Consider the following 20,691-nt stretch of genomic DNA (forward strand, 5'->3'; position numbering starts at 1 on the left):
ATTTCTCTTATTTCTCCCCACAAGATTCACTTATCAATTCTGTATGAAGCCAGCACAAAAATCAGTAAGCGGAGATTCAAAAATATCTGGTGATGACCTCCAGAGCAGAGAAACAGCATGACCGTGCTCCTTCCTGGGGCCTTTCAGATTTTCACCAGTGGCACAACTTTCACAGGATGCTGTAAGCTCCACGAACAGGAACGAGAGGTGTGGGACCTGGGGTGCCTCTGTGCCCGGGCCCGAGAGGGACTCCTTCCACCAGTGGTCCTGTAAAGGCTGCCCTGAATATACAGCTTAAACGACAAAAAGGCAGTTCTACTCACTGAATGTGCGGATGACATCGCTTGGTGCGCTGGGGAGGCTGGATCCATAGGAATTTGCTGCTCGGACGGCAAACTGATACTTGGTATTTGGGAGAAGTCCCTTGAGAACCATGGACTCCATCTGGATCTGCTCTCTTATTACTGTCCAATTGCTGTCAAGGTCTGGCCTTCAGGATCAAAAAAATCAAGATCATAAATAATTAAAGCTGTCTGTATAAATTAATTGCCTTTTAACTTTCCAGGGAAATACAGGAAATAAATGAGATATAAGCTTGCTAAACCACCACTAAAATCTTTGATTCTTCAGGGGCCAGACTGTGCAACCATTATAAGCTGAGAAGGTTGTGATATGGGAACAGTGCACTATACAGTGATATGGAAACACTATTCTGATTTTGTTTAAAAGCCAAGAAGATTGTTCAGAGGACATTTTGACCAATCAACTTCTCTTAATCTTTTTTTTATGGATTTGTGGTTCATAACTGTCAAGTAAAGGAATAACAGTTCCAAATCTCGTATCTGTCTATAAAAAGCAACACATTGCAATAGAGGGGAAGACCCTAATTTATTCTGAAAAGCTTGTGTCCTAATGTCAGTGAGTTTCTTCAAACATATACAAGCATTAGCAGGATGAGAATCTAACATTTCATTTACCAGGCAACTAAATCAATCCACCCACATTGGAAAATCTGGATCCAAATTCTTCTCCCCCAAAATGAGAAAAATACTGAACAATAACAGACAGGACCTGGCCTATGTACGTGGATTTTGCAACAAAATTCCCATGTCTGCCTTTGGGCGATGCCTGGTTAAATCCTGACTCATACTGAAAGCTGGCTGCCAATAATTGCTTGCTCTATGTGCTGTTATAATCCATTTAAAATCAGTATAATCATTCACATGGCAATTTGGTTTCAACAATGATCTGGGGAAACTAGAAATGCTGAAATTTATATGCATAAGGATATGTGAAAGGGAAAGACTACTTCAAACACTCTGAGAGGCTATTCCGATACTTTCACACCATTTCTACTCTCTCTAAAAGTGATCTCTTCTAATCAAAGGGAAAACAATGGGAAGGAAGTAAATACTTGTAAACAAAATAGAAAATGTAAACATTAAGTCTTGGCCATCCAAAATATTCAAATTGAAGCCTATGAAAGTAAAATAGGGAGAGAAATGACCTTTCAGATCAAGTTATTCTGGTGTCCTTTTCTAAGATGTCCTTGTGATATTTATTACAGGAAATAACCTCCAAGTGCTCCCTGAATCTACTAGTGTTTACATAGAACTAGCTGCAAATGTCTCCAACAGTCTTCCAGTGAAAATTATAACACAGGGCAGGCATTTTGCATTTGTTTATTTGCAGCTGGAAGGAAATGCCAAAGTTAACGTATGTTTTCTTTTATCAGTCAATACAAGATTTATTGATCACTGAGGTTTCATTTCTTCGCGCCAGCAGGGCACAACACACTGACAAAAGAGTAGCTCCCAACTGCCTGGCTCCTATGTAACAGCACACAGGACGTGAATATTACATTATCTCACTAAAAATAAAAATAAAATCAGACAAACGGACAAGACGTAAGGACAGCTAAGCATCCTGTCTTAAGTCACCCTCCATCACCATTCCGTGGTAGAGAGGAGAGCATTTATTTCAGCTACTCTTCCGTTGTTTTCCCTTCTCTGAGCTTTTGGCCAAAGGAAAATGTTTAGGGTTTTTCAAATGAAAGCTGTTACGATTGCTGCTTTGCACACGCTTGCTTAGTAGCATTTTCAGTTTTCCTATATGCATCTTTGGCTCTAGTTGCAATCCAAAGAATTCCTGCTAGCTCAAAAACTGCTTTATAGTTGTTTTACAGCAGATATTGCTAGTGTCTGCACCAGAATGGAAGAGGGAACCCTAAGGAGATACTGCGCACTACAAAGAGATTTAGGAGATAACGTTCGGTCTCTACCAACGGTAGGCTAACCTGTTGACTTTACTAATTGGCTCTTGCAAGACTTCCTCCTAGAGAAGTGAATAAGAAAGGAAATGTCTGCAAATGTGTAAGTATCTCCAGCTGAAGGAGAAAGAGTGAGATTTATCACTTGACCTTTGCTATTTTTCCATAATGTTCCCTGTACGAACAAACCGGTGCAACATGACAAAATGGCAAACAGATGGGGAGAGAAACACAATAAACTCAGCTGGTTAATATGTTCACAGTGAGCCAACTTCTACATTTTCTAAACTCTAAATGTTGTGTTGAAAAAATACCTCAATTGTCCTTTTTCCATGAGATTTCAGTTTATGTCAACTTTTACATCAAATGGCTCATTTGGAGAGAATGATCCCACTTTTCCAGTCTTTCCACAGAGCTACGTGCCCTGGAATGGGTTCGCTCCTCCTGCTCTTTCAGTGCCTGTGACCACAAGCTCACAGGACTGCTCTGCACCACATACATGGGTACGTGGAAACCTGCTGCCTCCCACAAGCATTTTTGCTCTTTAAGTTACAACTGTGCATTTCCAGTGCAGAAATGCAATGCAGTAAGAATTTGGCCAAGAACAAAGTCAGGGCATTTTTAAAATACTAAACATATGGGTAAAGTCAATAAGATCAGGCAGATATAAACTAAGGGCAGAATTCTGCCCTTAAAACCTCAGGATTATTGCTTTACATTGTAATCTAGGGATGGATTCAACTTAAAGAAAGGAAATCTTTCTGATGCAGAGAACTGCAATTTCATACTCACTTGAACTTCTTTTAAAATGACCTGGAAATAATTTATCGGAGTGAAGCCATCTGCTAATAAACTATTAATCCAGCTAATAACTATTATTATTTAGCTTTATTGTAATACTTTCTACTAAACCAACCAAAATACTAAGTCAACACTGGAGAAAAAAAAAAGAGACCATTTTCTAACCTCATTCTTTCGATAAGTCTTACTCTGATGCTGTCTAACACTGTTGAACATGTTCCCTTCTTAATTTTACATCTTCAACTCCTCTTTCTTCATTGATTATCTTTTCAGGTATTTAACCCTTGCAAGCAGTGAGGTAAATGTTGAGATACATGTATGTTTTCCATGCGTTAATCAGGAAATCAGTATTAAAGGGTACTTTTGTTGGGCACTACGAGGTGCCTCAACCTCCAGAACTGTTCTGTGTTCTTTGCAAATGAAGGCAAACATTGAACCACTGCTGACACTTATGTCATGATTTGAAAGTTCAGAGTTCAGTTACATGAAAGGAAACATATTTCCCACAAGAAAATATAATGTTTCCAGTGTTCAGTTTTGTCCTTCCCTGGGATGAAAAACTGAAATACTGAAATCACTTTGACTGGGAAAAGGCCAAGCTTTTCTTTAGATGTTTTGATCAAAATGAAGCAGGAGCTATTCAAATACCTGATACCAAATAGCTGATTCATGTAGCACTACAGACATTGTTCAGCACAGACTGGATTTAGTGCATGAACCTTTTTTGGGAGGGGAGGGGGAAATAAAGACTTGAAACTAATCAAGAAATCTGCTGAAGTCACTATGCTGAATCTGCTCCACCCTCGTGTCCATATATGATAAATCTTTCCAGCTTTATCGCTAGAACCAACCTAGTTCATTGCAGCACAAGTTTCACATCACTACTGAGATGGTGAGTTTTTCCTGTATGTCAAGACTCATATGAAAGCTGTTGACTCTGTCCAGCTATCAAGGAGACGAAAAGAATGCACACTACTCCATTTAAGGGATATGCTGCTGAAATACTTTGTGGTTCTGTAGAAGGTAGTCAACTACAAAAATTTGGTAAGTTAGTCTCTGAATTTAGAAGTTGGCTAGGCATTCAATAGACTAGAAATTGGAATACTGCATGTGAAAACAGCCAAGACATTTTTGAAAATTAAGTTAATTTTTTATAGTATCTTTAGGGGGGATAAAGAAAACAAACTAGCATATTTAAGTTCAAGGTCTTGCTTCAGGGTCTTTCATAAGAATATTTATCAGAAAATATTCCTCAGCATAAACCAATAGAATATTAATACTGCAAGCTTCCAAAGACACCATTAGTTATTTTGGGTCTAACACATTCTGTAGAACTGATAGCAGTGAGACCTAGATTCGCTCTCCTAATTTTAAGCATTCAGCCAAGTTGGGAGCCTGATCTCCTTAGAGTCCTTCTATAGTCAACAACAGAGCCGGGCATCTCCAGAGCGTGAGTCGGCCCAGGCTGTCCTACATCCGAATCAGCCTGGGGCCCTCCATTGCCTATAGTGACCTGAAAGGGATCCTCTAGTGACCTGAAAGAATCCCAGAGAAGTGCCTAAAGAAAAGCCCAAATTTATACTCATCTAAGAGCAGAAACAGACTGAAGGCTAGCTCTGATTCTGATTAGATTCTGATGTGCAAACAATTAATGCACTGAATTTTCATGAGGCTTTAAGCCCAGATGTCACAGTTGAACAAATGAAGAGTATTTTCCCCTCATCTCAGTCTCCCATCACGTTTTTCCTAGGGTAAAAGTAATAAAGTTACTTCTATGGGAACTGACATGATGGAAACAATGTCATAGTTTCTAGAGGCTGGTGCTATTGGTATATCCACACCCAAGAGAAATTGTAGATGGGCATAAGAAAGTTACTAATCTTGAAAAGCCCAGTATCTTATTGGAATTGTATTTATTTGATATAAGTGGACTTCATTCCAAATTTTCTTGCACTGATTAATGTTTTTGGTTTTTTTTAACGTTGTTTTAACATCAATGGCTTTAACTGCTGTTAATATACTTTATGGTAATTTAGCCTTAAAACTATATGCAATATGCAATTTCAGAAGACAATGAAGCTTAAAGCTAAATCTTTACCTCTAACTGCCATTAGGGTTTATGGCTCATTGAACTTTCTCCAAATATATGTACTCAAGCTTCCAAATCTAAGACAGCATAATCCCAAAATTAACAAATACACTTCAAGCTTAGCTTTAAACCTCAAACTAAACAGTGTTATCAAAACATTGTGCTGTTAGCAAATTCTTTCCCAAAGTCTAAAAAAACCAAGACATGGAAATTTCAATTACTTGTATTTCTTGACTTAAACAGAGAAGGCAACTTTCTACTCCCTGGCTGAACAAAAACATTCAAGGGTGCAATTTCAATGTGTCAGATGGAGATTATGATGCCCACTTCTACTTCCATTAGCAGGCCAGTGGTTTTATGAAGAAGTGTACATAAACTCCACTTTCCAGGCTGAAGAATGGAGGAGATAGAAGTGCAGTCAGTCAGAACTCAGCAAAATCCCTTTCCAATCCACTGAGCAAATCGGAACTAAGCGATGGGGAGAAGAGAAAAAGATTCAGGTAACTATTATGTTGGAAAATAGATACTGGAGAAATTTTGTGGTAATTCTATGGCAGAATTTACATGATGGCCATTATGCATCTTCAGCTTTCATGTCCTGCCTCTAAGTGAGAAAACACTGTATGGCTTCCCAATAAACATGGGGCTCTGATTCAAACACAAAGTGCAATTTAAGCTCACAAGCAGGCTTCCAGGCTTCATTATATCTATATTTTCCAGACTGTAATCATATTGAAAGCACTGAGAACCAATAGTTCTTTCTGCCTGTCTTTACAATAACAATTCATTTTTAAAAAAATGAATGTATTTTTCTGAAGAAAGATTTTTTTGACCTTTACAGCTTAGAGTAATTAAGGAAGCAATTCTCTCTTCTTATCCAATAGCCTCAACTAAAACTTGTCATCAAACTTTCATCCAAGGATTAAACTTTCAAAGATTGAAAGTTGCATTCATTGTAAGGATAAACTACATTTTCATGTAAGCACATGAATATAGATAGCTTTGTAGGCAAATACTAGCTTACACAAGCTTATTAATACATTTGTGCATGCAAATACAATCACCAGCTCCTGATCATCGGGATGCATCTTATAAAAGCAATTCAAATAGCAACTTTTCACACGGCGTTTCTATTATTGTAAATTTTAAAGGGTTTAACATAAAAAAAAAAACAAAAAGGGCCAACGTTTCATGGAAATGGCAGCATTAGGACAACAAAGTGCATCTGAATCCTGCAAGCTCAAGACTCAAAAGACTTTTGTCAGCTAAAAGTACCCAGTATTCTGAGTTGGCAATCCCTGGATTTATTCCTATAGCAGCTAAGGGTACATCAGCTCAGTGGAACCACTCTGCCCCATATTGTCTTCTCAGCATGATTTGACAGAGTTTGATAACTTACAGGGTAGATTAAAAATTTTATTTAACCAGGCTTTTATTAAACAGAACAGAATAAGCAAAGAAATTTTTTTTCTTCAATCAGAAGGTAGGACTTATTGGTGATTTTACATCAATTTAGATTATTTCTGGCTGTGTCTTTAAATTATCATGGTAATTCAACACACGTTGAGAGTGAAAATAAATGTACTGTATACAAGGAGTAAATAAATAATGAGAAGAATCTGTATTCAGCTTAATAGCACAGTTTAGGAAAAAAATGTAGTACACAAACATTGAAATTCCTTTTCCACTGCCAGACTTGCCTGATAAATTCCACCATATAGTACTGGATGGGAGAACTTCCTTCGCTGACTCCAGCTTTCCAGGACAATGCAACTTCTGAATCAGAAACGACAACGATCTGGGGCTGATAGGGTGGTGCAGGGGGCATGCACTTATCTAAGCCAAAAGAATTGCATTAGAGAAGACTGTAATACACACAAAAACTCAACAATCGCAGACTTAGGAATCAAATTCATAGGCTTTTCTGCCTCCTCTCTTGCCCCTCTAAAACATCATGTGTGTGGAAGAGTAACAGTAAAATATTACCAAACTGCACATGACAGATTTCGGTGTGACTGATTCGCTATGTTACAGGTATGACATTGTAAAAAGAAAACTTTCTTCACAGGGTCCAGCAGGTACTTATATAAGGTCCATAAGGCACCCCAAACATCAGGTGGCCATTATCCTTTTAAATCATTAATAATGTTTCTGAGCATTTTGCTCCCACGGCTACATCCTGCTCTCTGATCACTGCTGGCTTTGAGCAAACTGAGGTTTCAGCATGGTCTGTATTTACCTGCCAGAGCTGTGAAATGTCTTGGGTTGACTCTGCCCTGCCACTTTTGCAGTAAGAAGGTATGTACACAGATTTTACCTGGAGATAAGGTTGTTACATCTCTGGGCATGCTGGGTCGTCCTTTTCCTGCCCAACCATATGCTCCAATGCTAACACGATGCGGAGTGCCTGGTTTTAAATCACCAATAACAACTTCCTATCAGAGTCAAAAGAAAACAAGACAGAGATATTGTGGAAGCTATTCCATGTAACTCAGAACGACACTGTGTGCTCGGCCGCTGGGATCTTGCATGATATTTTCCATGTAAACTCCTAGGAGGATTGTACCAATTCCAGTTCAGCTCAGAAACAATAAAAACAAACAAGATCACGTTTCCTGTCAAGCTGCAGCTTTACCCCAGAGAAATCCATAGGGCTGACCTAGACCAATTCTCAGCATAACTCACAGGGTTGCAGAGAGTTTGCGTTTGCTCTCATGTTTTTGCTCGTGAAGTTAAAGTCACGTACTGTTCCCTCCCTTGAGCCAACTGCTGACATTCAGAACCAGTTTGGTGCACTTCCTTGTTTTTTGGGGTTTTTTTTTTTTTTTTTTGATCCAGAGACAGTAGAAGCTTCTGAGAATGAAGCAACTTGTAGCAGCACGAACTGATGATCTTTAATTTCTCACTGACGAGAGACCTATCCAATTACCTCTTACAATTTTCTTACCCTTGACCTGAAACAAGCATCTCCCTTCATGGGAGGGCAGAGATGTACTTGTCTTTCTGCCATAAACGCAGAAAGATTAACCCAAAACCAACTACTACAAGGAAGGTGCCGCTAGTTTCTATATGAAGAGCTTGTTCTGTGGAACACTGTTCACAGGAGCCTGCTCAAATCTCCCACAAATTAGCAAATGTCACACAAAACCTTATATCATTGGCAGGTCCACACAGCATGGATCAGCTCCACACTTTTAGACCTGGTCCTTAGAGGAGCATGTATAGGTGTATATAAAAATTCAGAATTTTTTATCTGTAGCCTATCTATAGAGAGATACAAATTCCAGATTTAAGAATTTTGACAGCACATGCAAGTAAACAGAAATATCAGGCTGTATGCCACAGATTATTTTGGTGTGAAGAAATGTACTTATAGAGAACTTTTTTTATCAAGACTTTTTTTCTGTTTCTCATTCTTCAGTATTAAGAATAGTATTCACAATGCATGCAAAAACGCAGAGGGCTCCTTTTTCTTCAAGCTGGAACAGCCTTGAAATCTGAATTTCCAGGTGCAGCAAAATAGTGTACGATCCTAAAATTTTATTTTCTGCGAAGTTTCCTTGTCTTTTGGACAAACTTTCCCTCTCTATTGTTTTAGAAGTATATTGTAATACTACAATACTGTTTAGCAGCACCCTGCCATCTGTCATTTCTCTAGCTGTGGTTTTGGAGCCCCAGCACTCACTTCCAATTAACTTGGAATGCCTGACCATTATCCTGTTTTTCCATCCTTCACCCTTGATCTGCTCGAATGATTTGGATTCATCTGAGAAAGATGATAACATTGCTGAAAAGTAACTGTTCAGAAAGAGGCAGCAAGACCACTCGAACGAAAAGATTCATCTGGGTCTCTCAGTCTCACAGATAAAATGAGTGAGATCTTTCAGAACGTGATTTGTAAAGGCAGCTGCTGAAAACCCTGCATCTCCTCTCGTTGATGATATTGATGATCCTGCTCCTGCCACTCCATCCTCCATGCCATATATACTGTCCCTCTGTATTTAACTTGTGTGCATTCATTCCTGTAGCATCCCTCTTTATTACATTAATTCTCATGGGAATAATTTCTTCATTAAGTGTCACACTGCTTTTACACTTTTGAGGACACTGGGCTCAGCAGATAGTGGGATATGGATGTATTTGTCTGACATTATTACCTCCAGACTCAAGTCTGCAATAAGATACCCTGAGTAAATCTCATTGACTGAAAAGCCAATCAAGGTCAAAATGCTAGTATCTGCTAGGGTATCAAAGCTTAATGTTTATCCTCAAAACCTCAGCCAAGTGCTCTCTTGCCTTACACACGCTAAAGTGCCTATTTGCCTGTTTCTTTTGGTAATGTCTCCTCCATGAACATGGAGCTGGGCATACAGTCGGTACCTCTGAGGTCAAGTATGTTTTAATCTTCTGGAATCAAGACATTAGTGAAGGAGTAAAGATTTCGGACATCATCAGACTACCTTGTACCATGGCCATCCCTCCTGCAGGAGCTGCTTAGGCAGGCCGTTTTGGAGAATACCCCCACACACCAAGGACAGCGTGGGATTGGATTCTGGAGAGGAAATGTATCTACTTTTACCTCACTGTCTGAGGGGTAAAACATTTCATTTCTTCTGCTTGTATTTAGGAGAAGAGTCTTAAAACCAGGTGTCCTACCTCCTAGGAGAGAAACAGTGGCCTCATGGATATGAAAATTGGGTAACGCATGGAAGGGGATGAGCCAGCTCCCAGTCAGCTTTGTAGCTTTCCTCTTCACTCTCTCCCACTTGCCCTGTATCTTTCTAAAGCATGAGATCCAAACTTGGACATTATATTCCAGACGAAGCTTCACTAATACCAGCTGCACTTTCTTGTCTTAAACATGACACTCTTGCTAGAACCCTGCTAAATGACATCTGCTATTTTCATTACAGTCTCACTCTCTTGAATATGGTGAAGCAATGTGATGCCCTTTCTGTGGTGGAGTCAATCGTGTATAAGAACTACATATCCCTCCAAAAGCTGGAAAGAAGGCCTTGATTTGCCATACAGCTTGTCCTTCCCTCAACTGCGTTGATATAACTGTTTGTGAGGCTGTGTGGTAAGCCAGCTCACAGAAATTACTTGGATTACAAATTATTTTCCAAAGAAAACCTGTTTTCTGTTCTTTTTTTCTTTTTGTTACACTGGATTACAGTGCAGCTGCAGAAACTGAGCTATCGGTTGTAATGACACCCGATCCCTTGACACCTCCTTCCCTGCACTACTGGTTCCAGCCAGTCACTCCCCATTTTGTACTCGTGTGTTTGGTCATTTGATAGGGAGCACTGTTGTTCTCCATGGCTCAGTACCAGACCTAAAACATTCCACCTTTAAAGTCTGCTAAATTTTCTTGCTTTTTTTAATATATATTTGTGCCCAACTTGATGAATATTATTCCCAGTAGAACAACAGCATTAGTAAATCGTACTGCATTTGTACTTCTCGACATATTGCTCTCATTTATATGTTTATATTATGAAATGATTATTACACAGATATAATACATTATCCAATTGCTAATGTATAGATACACTAATGCATACAGGCACACAAACAGGCGATCCAGTTCAGCTCTCATTACAAGTCTCACACAACCCAGAGAAGCTTCTGAGCAGGCAGTGGAGTCGTAACCATATCAGTAGAGGCGGCTTAGGGACAGAAAGACAAATAATGCAGCCTTAACCACAAAACTTGCAGATTTCTGTTGAGTTTGGTATGATTATAACAGAAAGCATTTCAGCAAGAACATCACTTCCTGAGGATTAATGACAGCTGGGATCTGATTAATCCCAGTTGGTTATACTTTTCCACAAGTACCCCTGAGAAGTGTTATTTTTATCAAGTAGAAAAAGCAGCCCAGCATGGAACCTCAGCTCTGAAATACCATAATCCAAACTCAGCTTAACTGGGATAGAACCAGACAGTCCTGGTTCAAGAGCATCCTGAAGTCTCATCCAGACATTGGCCTCCTACAATGCAATCAAATTACCTGTATTTCAGACAGTGAAAGTCCCCCAAGATCCACTGACTTCACATGATTTCTCCATTTCAAGATCAGATTTCAGAAGAAAAGTTTGCAGAGGTTGTTCATGTTAGGGGTTTCATTAGACGTGGAAATCACTGCCCTCATACTACCCTGAACTGAGCACCGCCTGCTTGTTTCCTCCCTCCTAATGAGCTGGATCCATTTACTGTTCACAGGAAGCAGAATGGACTGAGTGCAGGACTGGAAATAATTAATCTGAATAATTCACCAGCTGCAAAGCCATTGCAAGGGTTAGTATTTCTTTTAAACCTATTATATAAGAGTTGTTAGTCTCCCACTCCTTCCTCCTGCGTGTTCTCTTTGCCTGCCCATGTTGCCAGTGATCTTTCTCCTCTCCTCTCTCTGGACTATTTTCCTCTCCATCTCCGCTCACACTCCTGGATGCTTTGTTCTTTCCCTTTACTGTGTGTCTGACTACCTGGCTGTTCCTGTTCCCTGCAAGTTTTCACTGCCTGAATTTATCTCATTCTCACACACATCTCCTCAAGCAAAATAACATACCCATAAATACTTTGGAGGACTGACAGAGAGATTACCCATTTCTAAAATGGAAACCTCTGTACCTATACAAACATACTTTCACAGAGTGCTTCTTTATCTCTAGATTTTGAGCGTAAGCTGTTTGTCACATTTTCACTACAAAAGACTCTGTGTAAGTGCTAAGTAGAATCAACATTTGAGATCAATATGGAAACATTTTTGTGGGTGAATCTGTGGAAAGCCAGGATCAGAATGTTCAGTGTTATTTTAAATCACTGCTGCTACAGAGCTTTATGAGAAGCAATACTTACAAAAATTGCTTGTCCTTCAAGTTGACCCTGGGAAAAAATGAAATAGAACTTGTTAATGAAGTATCACACTAAAAAGTGATGGCAAAACCACATAAATAATGGGTCAGTGAAACAAAACATGGCCAATGTTGCATCATATAATACCCTTTGTGGCTGTTATTCATCTGTGTGAGTACTGGAACACAGAATCTGTTCTCCCAAGGAGTAAGAATTGCTGTTGTCAGGATTAAGATAAAAAAGAATGTGCTGTTTGATCTTTATTGGCACTACCAGCAAGAATGTTTTTTTGGGAAAAAAAAACAGATGAGGAATACAGAGATAAACATCAGAAGGGAGAAAGTAATGCATAAAGAAAGAAATAATTTATCATGGCAATGAGACTCTTTCATTCACTATAATCCCAGAAACCTATAGGAGTCAGAACTAACAACTACAGCGACTGAAAAATGTAGGAAATATGAGAATTTCTCTCATTCACTCTTCCCATAGGGAAGGTTTCTGAGCACTGCCCAACATAGATAGAGATATCAGTGAATGTATTTCATTGAACATTAGGTGGGGAGGCAAAAGGAAGAGAGGTGAGTAAATAAAGGAGAATGAAGATAAGTAGAAGAGAAAAAGGGAAAAAGTCAAATTGCAAAAAAGAATCACAAAATAAAGATCACAAAAGCCTGCAATGCTCCTCTGACTGCACACATAATCCTTCGATTCCTGTGTTGGTAACATCACTGTTTCAAGGACGGACTGCTCTTTCCAGCGCGTGGTATGAAAGCACTTCCCTCACAGCACCCAACCTGAGACACTCTTTTGAGCAGCGCCTTTGTGCTTTGCCCGAGCAGTGGCTGGAGCATCACTGATCCTGCCTGGCTGAACTCAAAGAGCAAGGTCCTCCACACTGCAGAAAGGCCTGCATGTTTTGAGAAGACCCTTTAAAAGCAGACAGTATCAGAACAATCCGGGAGCATGGAGGGCTTGCCTCCATCTCAGTACTGAGAAAGGGCCTTGTTCGATTGCGAATGGAAAAAGGAAGGTGAAATTGAGCAGAAAAAGGGATGGAGGAAAGAGAAGGGGAGAGTGAAATAAGTAAAGAAAAAAAGGCAGAAAAAAGGAAAAACAGAATTGAAGGAAAGGGGAAAGATAGGAAGCAATGAGGAAAAGTTGTGTTTTTAAGAACAAAAAAGTCAGAAGCTGAGAGAATCTTCAAGGAGACAGATGCACTTAAAACAGCACAATTAAACTTCAAAGCCATACTCCTGGAGGCCAGTCTCACATATGCAAATAAAAATACACTGAAAACTATGTGTCTCCTTTAACTCACACACTTACCTGGCTCAGACACTGCAACACGTACACACAGATGTTGAGATTCTTAGCTGTGCATAATGGCAGAATCACACAATTCCCCTTTCATGGGGGAAGTGCAGCGAATCCCTTATTGAAAATACACATTCAAAGTTGGAAGTTATATTTTACTAAATGCAAGTAAAATGCACAGCAAGTACCAATAGTTTTACACTAAAAATTAGTCAGACAATGAGAAGTAAAAATATATCACGGCCTTCTGACTGGATTAAAAAATACTGTGATTTGCTTCTTGCTTAATACAAGGGCAGATCTGGGGCTTGGATCCTGGGCATAATGCACAAAGCAACAGCCATTAGAGAGTTGTAAGTTCGCTCGTGCTAGCTCCATTCTAGTGTCTGACTGTTGATGAAAAGAAATGCTCACCATGCTAAGCATATCCAGGCTCAGGGGAACATCGTGTGAAAGTGGTTTGACTGTTTTGTCTTCTTCAACCTCCGAGTAAAAGACCTTGGGAAGAAGATAGAGTCAAGCCAGTTCAAGCAGTAATGCAAGGTTCCAGAATTGTTTAAAAACAAGTGCACTGCTATTGCATCATGGACAGCATTTAAGCTTATGATCCCCTACCTTTCCAAATGCATGAAAACCTAGCACCCATTGACATTCCCTTCACATCTGTTAGACCTTGACCAAATGACACCGTCTTACTGTCTATATGCTAATGATGTGAAACACAGCCTAGCTTTCAGGTCAGACTTGAACTGACAACTTTAATTATGCATCATCTGGCCACAGTTAGCTTGAACGGGTGAAGATTTGTGCAACTGGTCTGCACAACTTAGGCATTTTACTTCATGTAAGGAAGATACTGACATTGTGTGATTATGCAAAGTCCTTTATCATAAATGTCTCTCTGCACATCTATTCATGAATACAGGAAAATAATGAACCACAGAGAATTGAATTTCCTAAGCATAGAGGGACTGAGATGCCAGAGCATCCAAAACTAACACCAGGTAAAGATGGTTTGGGTACAGCACTGTAAATGCTACATCTGTCATTGGAGCTCAAGAGTTAAACTGGGACTTGGATATTTCATCTACTGAATGAACAGTGAATAATATTTCTCATACGTGACTATAACGTATAACAGCTGTTTTGAAAATATTATGACCTATGGAAAAGTCACTTAAACTAGAAGAATTTCCAAGCAGTCAATGTCCTTTTTTTGGAGTTGATACCAGAACTGTGAGCAATATCCCAGTATTCACCTCTCCAATGCCATATGCAGTCCTATTTGCTGCACCTCTGTTTTTACACAGAAGAACGGACCACACTACATACAGTGCCTGGCGGAGAGAGGTTCTGGCCAGAGCAGATGCTTCTAGGTGCGCTATATTACGTGTACTTCCATAACAATAAAAACACCTCTGTAGGTGTGCTGCATTAGTGTCATTTACAAAACCATGGGATGAAGGGGTATGTATACCAACAAAATCAGCTTCAGGAAAGCCCCTCACGCATCTAGAGTACATCAGTATTAAAGGCAGTAAGGAGTTTTCTGCTGGCACCTTTTTATGTAAAACTGAATTTTAGATTATGTCCATTTTTTTCTGGAAATTTCAAATCCTTTCACTGAAAATGCTGACAAAATCACAACTTCTCTTAGTCTCTGTAAAAAGGGAAAATGACCAATTCTAGTAGATATGCTACATCTTTGGTGCTAATTTGCCCATGGCAAAATCACTTCTGATTAACTTCCATTTTGGGACCGAGCTTCATTGCCATGGAACACCTAATAATGCCAAGTTACATCCCTTCTGTTGATGAATAAAGGACACATTCGTGCTCACTGCTTTTCTGCATGCACAGTAAAACATTCTGCCCAATTTAGGCTAACCACTCGGTTTTGTCCAACAGGCAATTTGGGGGTGGGGGCCAGGGGAAGGGACTGAAAAGAGCCAGAATCCTCCCTACAGAATTGATGGGTGAAACAAGGAAATTGCTAGACTTCTTCAAAGGAAATTCACCATCGAGGTGTGGGGGATAAAACATGGTTCTCTGTGATATTTAAAGCCAAATCTGGGCTCCCAGTGATGTTATGCGGTAGAGTATTCATCAAGAGGAGCAACCCACAGAACTCCCTCCTTTCCCTGCACCTACCGTCAACATGGGAAGGTAGGAGTTTAGCTTGGAAGAGCTCTTCCTGCTAATGCAATCCTCAGGCCAGAAGTATGAGCCAAAGGATCTGAATGGCCCTCAAATCACTACAAATCTCCCTTCACCTGCACAGTGTAATACTGACCTGCTCTGCTGTACGTTATTGTTCTATCAACTGCAAAGAGCTTTGAGATCCTTGGGTGGAAACCACAACAGAAGAGCAATCTATTCCCACTACAAGCCATTGGCATCCAACCCAAATTCCCATCATAGCTCACTTCTGAAACACAAACTGCTAATTTCCTGAAGTTACAATTCATTCAGTTCAAGTCCACTGTCCCTTGAATGCTTTCTGGGCAATGACATTATTTGTTATGACAGTGGGCTCTGCTGCTTGCTTGGCTTTGCTGCTTGCAGTTTGCTTAGGAGTGATGCATAGGTCTGAGGCCATGCAGTGTATTGCAGTTCTCTACTAACTATATAAAGGTTTACTTACTGTATATCCCGTGACGGTCCTTGCATGCTGCTTTGGCATTCTCCATTGTACACTGAAAGCTGTGCAGTTCAGTGAATCCAGTAGTATATCTAGGGGAGGCCCCAGCCTATCTGCCTCAAAAAAAATGACATTGTATAAGAAGCCATAGGACAGCATCTCTCTCCCTTAGACAACTGGCAGGTATGTATCTAAAGAGGAACTGATATGTGCTGCTCTCTTTTTTAAAGACTGTCAAACATAGTCTACAACTCATGCTCAAATTGGTTGTTACCAATCCTAAAAACTGCCCCGATGCTAATTTTGTTTGACTTGTGGATGGAAAACAGAGATGGGGAGAGTCTTAAAAATCAGTACAGTTTTCTTAATGTAATACAGCATGTGTTTAAATGAATTCGGTGAGCCAAATCAGGAGGGGATTAGTAGTTTGCCTCCTTTTGTTTTCTCTCAATAGCTTGGAGATGTAGCAGGCAACACATACATGAAAAAGTCACAGAGCTCTTAGCTCCCGCTCTCAGCTTTCCTCACCTTACCCAGAGGACACGGTACTGATTGCCTCCCTACCTCTCGGAGAAGGAGGAGGAGGAGGGCAGGCAAGACAATGGACGCATCTCACACTCCAATGCCACCAGCAGAGGAGGTGTCACCCCCCTCACTTCTCCCATACCTGACCTTGGTCCTTCTCCCTGCCCTGCCTGCAGGGACACAGTCTGGTCCCCTGTGAAGTTAGCAAGCTAAAGCACCACTCAGCACCCTCAGTGGTGACAGGCACCACTGCCAGCCCATGGTAGGCAGCAGGAGGAGAGACCAGGAGTCAGGGGGGACATCCCCTTTTCCAGTGGTAATGAGTTGTTAATCAACTCATGACATCTCATCTTCCTGCACCTTCACTCAGTAGCACTGAGCTTCCTCCTCATTCCCATAGGCTTCAAGTCCAACAGCAAAATCCTTGGGCTCTGGCAGTGCCCCTCCAGCCTATTACCTGCATCAGATACCAGCTGCAGGTCACTCACACAACCATTCCCACGTATGTCTAAATGTATTTCTAAGTTCATCTCCTCATTGACCTTCTGTTTCTCCTCAGTGATGAGGAAAACAAAACCGAAATGAAAAAATGCTTCATCCTCACCCCATGCTGCTTTGGCACAGACTGAGAAATCTCCTTTATGAGTGATCCAAGAGGTAGATGATCTCCTGATCACCTCCAGAACTTCAGTTCCTTCACTACTGCTATAAACGGAAGGGACAATTTTAGAAGTAAGCCTGCAAAGTTTAACTTGGTAAGAAGTGAATGGTGGAGGAGTCAGTTCCTCCCTCCCCCTTGCTGGCTGCTGAGGGCTGGATGCGGTTTATAATGATGAGCTCTCTTGTTTCACCACTGCAGGTCCAATCTGATCTTTCAGTCTTGCCAAGATCAATCAAGTCTCTCAGATGAAAAGGGAGGAGAGTATGTTTATAGTGCTATATTGATCTCACAGTATCTGTCTCCCTCCTTTTACACTGTACAGGTCAGCATTTTAATATAATAGTTAAATTAACTACTGCAAATCAAAAAGGTGGGAAAAAAAAATCCCTGAGATCCATGTCTCTAGTTACATGTTAGCAACTGTATTTACTGTATAAAGAAAGAGGCAGGTGGAAGAGTTTGTCTACTCTGTAACCAGAGTAAATCTCTGGTATAATACAAACTTCATTACCTTACTCAGCTTCTTAAAGAGATTTTTCAAGGTGTTCCTGATTTTTGAACACATAATGTTTCTTTGAAGGTCTTGCCAAAAACACTTTTCAATTAACTGAGAAGGATCATTAGCTTTAAAAAAACAAAGGTACGTTATCTAGCAAAATAGTAAGGATCACAAGTCAACCATCCCCTTAAACTGAGTAAAGTTCTGAAAAGAAATTCTGTCATTTCTAATCAAGCCTCAGGGATCCTGAAGCACTCGCAGGGCCTCTCCTGTAATTGTAATGAAAGCACAGGGCTGGCATCTGACCTCTGGAAATGAAACGAATGATGAAGACGTTGTGTACATCGAGTACAGCAAGCACTAAGCTGTACTTACCTGAAGAAAAGACAGTAATAGTGTTGCTTTCCAGCTGTTTTCTAGGAATCTTCAACACAACTCATGTCCCCAAACCAGCAATTTCTCAGAGAGTGTTTGTGGGCTGTGGGAATTGTTTTGAGGTTGGCTATGTATGGATTATGTGATCAGGGCCAAGATTTTCAACACAAATTCTTTAAATAGCCATCATTCATGCTCTTGAAACCTAACCCATGTCATAAAGAACTGTAACAGAAAACTGATCAAGATACTTAAACAGCAACTTCAATTTTTTTGAAGGCAACAGATCTACTATATATAGTTTTTTGCATGCCTTTGCCTATGAAAATTGTAAGCAAAGGCTAAGAAAACCTGATTTTCTTGACTAGTTCTGAGAGAATATCAATATTCTGGTCCTTTTAGGATTGACTCTGCATTTTTCTGCTACTAGGAAACTTTCTGTTTTATGTTTTTTTTAATTTGAATGACCAAGTATGACTGGGCAGAGTCTACACCTTACAGTAAGCACAAATGATTCTTTGTTTTATTCACCCTTTTACGTATTTATTTTTCCACTCCATTCCAAGTAATCCTGGATAGTGCTAGGTGCTATGATGAAAGGATAAATATAAACAAGGTTTATGACAGCCTAACTTCTTTCACCACTCAGTCCTTGTATCTGAAGCTTGAGCCACTCGTTCTTAAAAAACATTCCCAGGCACTTTAGGATGAGTCTTTCCTGGGCAAAGGCTGTGCAAGGACTGTATGCAAAGGGCTACTCATGAAGACCTGTCTTTTTGTTGAAACAATATGTGGAGGAAAAAAACCCCACACTTTCAGAAAACAAGACTACCAGTTGTATGCTAGAGGTTTATATTTCCTAGACACACCAGGGATCTTATCAGCTAAACTTGAAAGAAATTCTGAAAACAAATGAAGTATTATAACATCTCCAAGAAGTTCTTGCGGATGTAATAGGACAGCGCTGTGCTTTTACATTAGAGAAAACGTACTTCGAGCTCCAAACTATATGAATTGTCCTTATCCACTGAAATTATCTAATTAAAATCAACAGAAGCATTCCAAAAAAGCACAGGCTGCACTAACAGATTTTAGTTAGTAAACACCAGCCAGGTTGTCAGGTTCCCTCCAAGCCTTTCACATTTCCCAGAGAGCAAAATAGGGAGCTGAAGTCTCCTTCCAACCACTTTCTAGAGATACCACCAGCATCCCACAGACAATGGCAAAGTTATCCTCTTTGCCTCCCTTCCCTTAATTCCCAGAGAAAGGACAATCTGTTTATGTCCTACATGTCCTGCACAGGTACCTCAGTAACGAAATAACTAGGCAGTACATCAAGCAATTCAGTTGAGACTAAGCTACCCACAGGCTTTTAAACCTGAAGGCAACTGTCCCCAGGACCCTAAGATGGGGCCACCCATAGGTTTTAACTGCCCTTATAGTCCCCAGCACAGGCTTAGCCTGTGGCAGCTAATGCTCTCCCAGAAAGTCCCCGGGATGCTCTGGAGGATAGCACAGGCCAGAGACCATTTTGGTAGGTCAGTACAGACACCTTTTGGGAGGGGACGGAGTTTATCATATGAATGAGAGCCATACCATGCCACTGGCACTTGCTCTCTTCACTTTCTTTGTTCGTACAGACTTAGCCTCACATATCTCTGCTTTATTCAGGGGCTCTAAGTAGAGCAGAGCCTATCATCTCACTTGTTTGCCTCCTGCCATACAGTCAGGACCATGAGCTAGATCATATACGATCAAAAGTACGGACAGGTAAGAACAGCCTGGGCTGAAGTATCTCTAGGTTCTCTTAGAAACAATAGCTCTATTTAGGCAGCACTTTACATTCAGAAAATACCTTACTATCTTCACAAAACCCAGTGAGGTAGATAAGTATTGGATCTGCAATACTAATAGAGGGGAAAAAATACATCCTAAACATTCATTCTAATGTATTTGTGCCTTCCTTGTATTACTTGCTGCGGAGATTCTACTAAACAAGTTTTCTGGGAGGCATAGTTGCTGAAATAACATACTTTAACCAGCTATGATAAATGTTAATATAAAGCAGACTTCAATTTTGTATTTTGAATGCAGTAGAGCTTAATAAAATTATTTACAGAATGTTTTTGGTGAATAATTTGGAAAAAACATAAATTTGAAAAAATGCAATCCATCTGTAGACTATCTGCAAACACAGAGAGGCAACATCTGTTTAATAAGCAGCTCCACTCCAAATTATTCACCCAGCCCTACTAAACATTATTATCTCCAGTTCACAGATGATGACACAGACCCAGAGAGCCAAATACTGACCTCAGGTACACCAACCTATAAATTGTCACTGGCAGAGTAAGTCCTAATTTACGCTAGAGAAAATGAGAGCAAAACCGAGTCAGAAAGGTCTACACTTTCAATTGCTTTGTTTAATTTTCCCTAAAAATTAGAGAATTTCTTTAATGCTGTGCAGATCATGGCAGGAAGGTACGAGGCATGCTGGGCAGCCCAGCAGCACCGCTTCCTGGTCTGCAGGCGACCGCGGGATCCTCCTCGAAGCAGCCCGGGTACCACATCAGCTCGCCCCGCCACCACGTGCATCGCCCTCCCTGGGACACAAGCGCACAGCAAACGGCCTCTCTGCCCTCGCTGTGCTGGGCAAACC

At 40.4% G+C, this 20,691-nt stretch overlaps 1 protein-coding gene across 1 annotated transcript in view; it reads right to left on the reverse strand.

Annotated features, from left to right (window-relative positions):
• LOC135324616 (pikachurin-like) overlaps positions 1–20,691 on the reverse strand; it is an 81,494-nt gene that overhangs the window by 41,814 nt on the left and 18,989 nt on the right. Inside the window, exons 2-7 of the mRNA XM_064501232.1 lie at positions 15,976–16,085; positions 13,746–13,829; positions 12,018–12,044; positions 7,477–7,594; positions 6,860–6,995; positions 324–490 (exon numbers count right to left, since the gene is read on the reverse strand). Of these exons, the coding sequence (XP_064357302.1) occupies positions 324–490; positions 6,860–6,995; positions 7,477–7,594; positions 12,018–12,044; positions 13,746–13,829; positions 15,976–16,085 (642 nt within the window). The remainder of the gene's footprint in view (positions 1–323; positions 491–6,859; positions 6,996–7,476; positions 7,595–12,017; positions 12,045–13,745; positions 13,830–15,975; positions 16,086–20,691) is intronic.

Source organism: Dromaius novaehollandiae, chromosome Z, assembly GCF_036370855.1.
Source record: "Dromaius novaehollandiae isolate bDroNov1 chromosome Z, bDroNov1.hap1, whole genome shotgun sequence".
NCBI lineage: Eukaryota > Metazoa > Chordata > Aves > Casuariiformes > Dromaiidae > Dromaius > Dromaius novaehollandiae.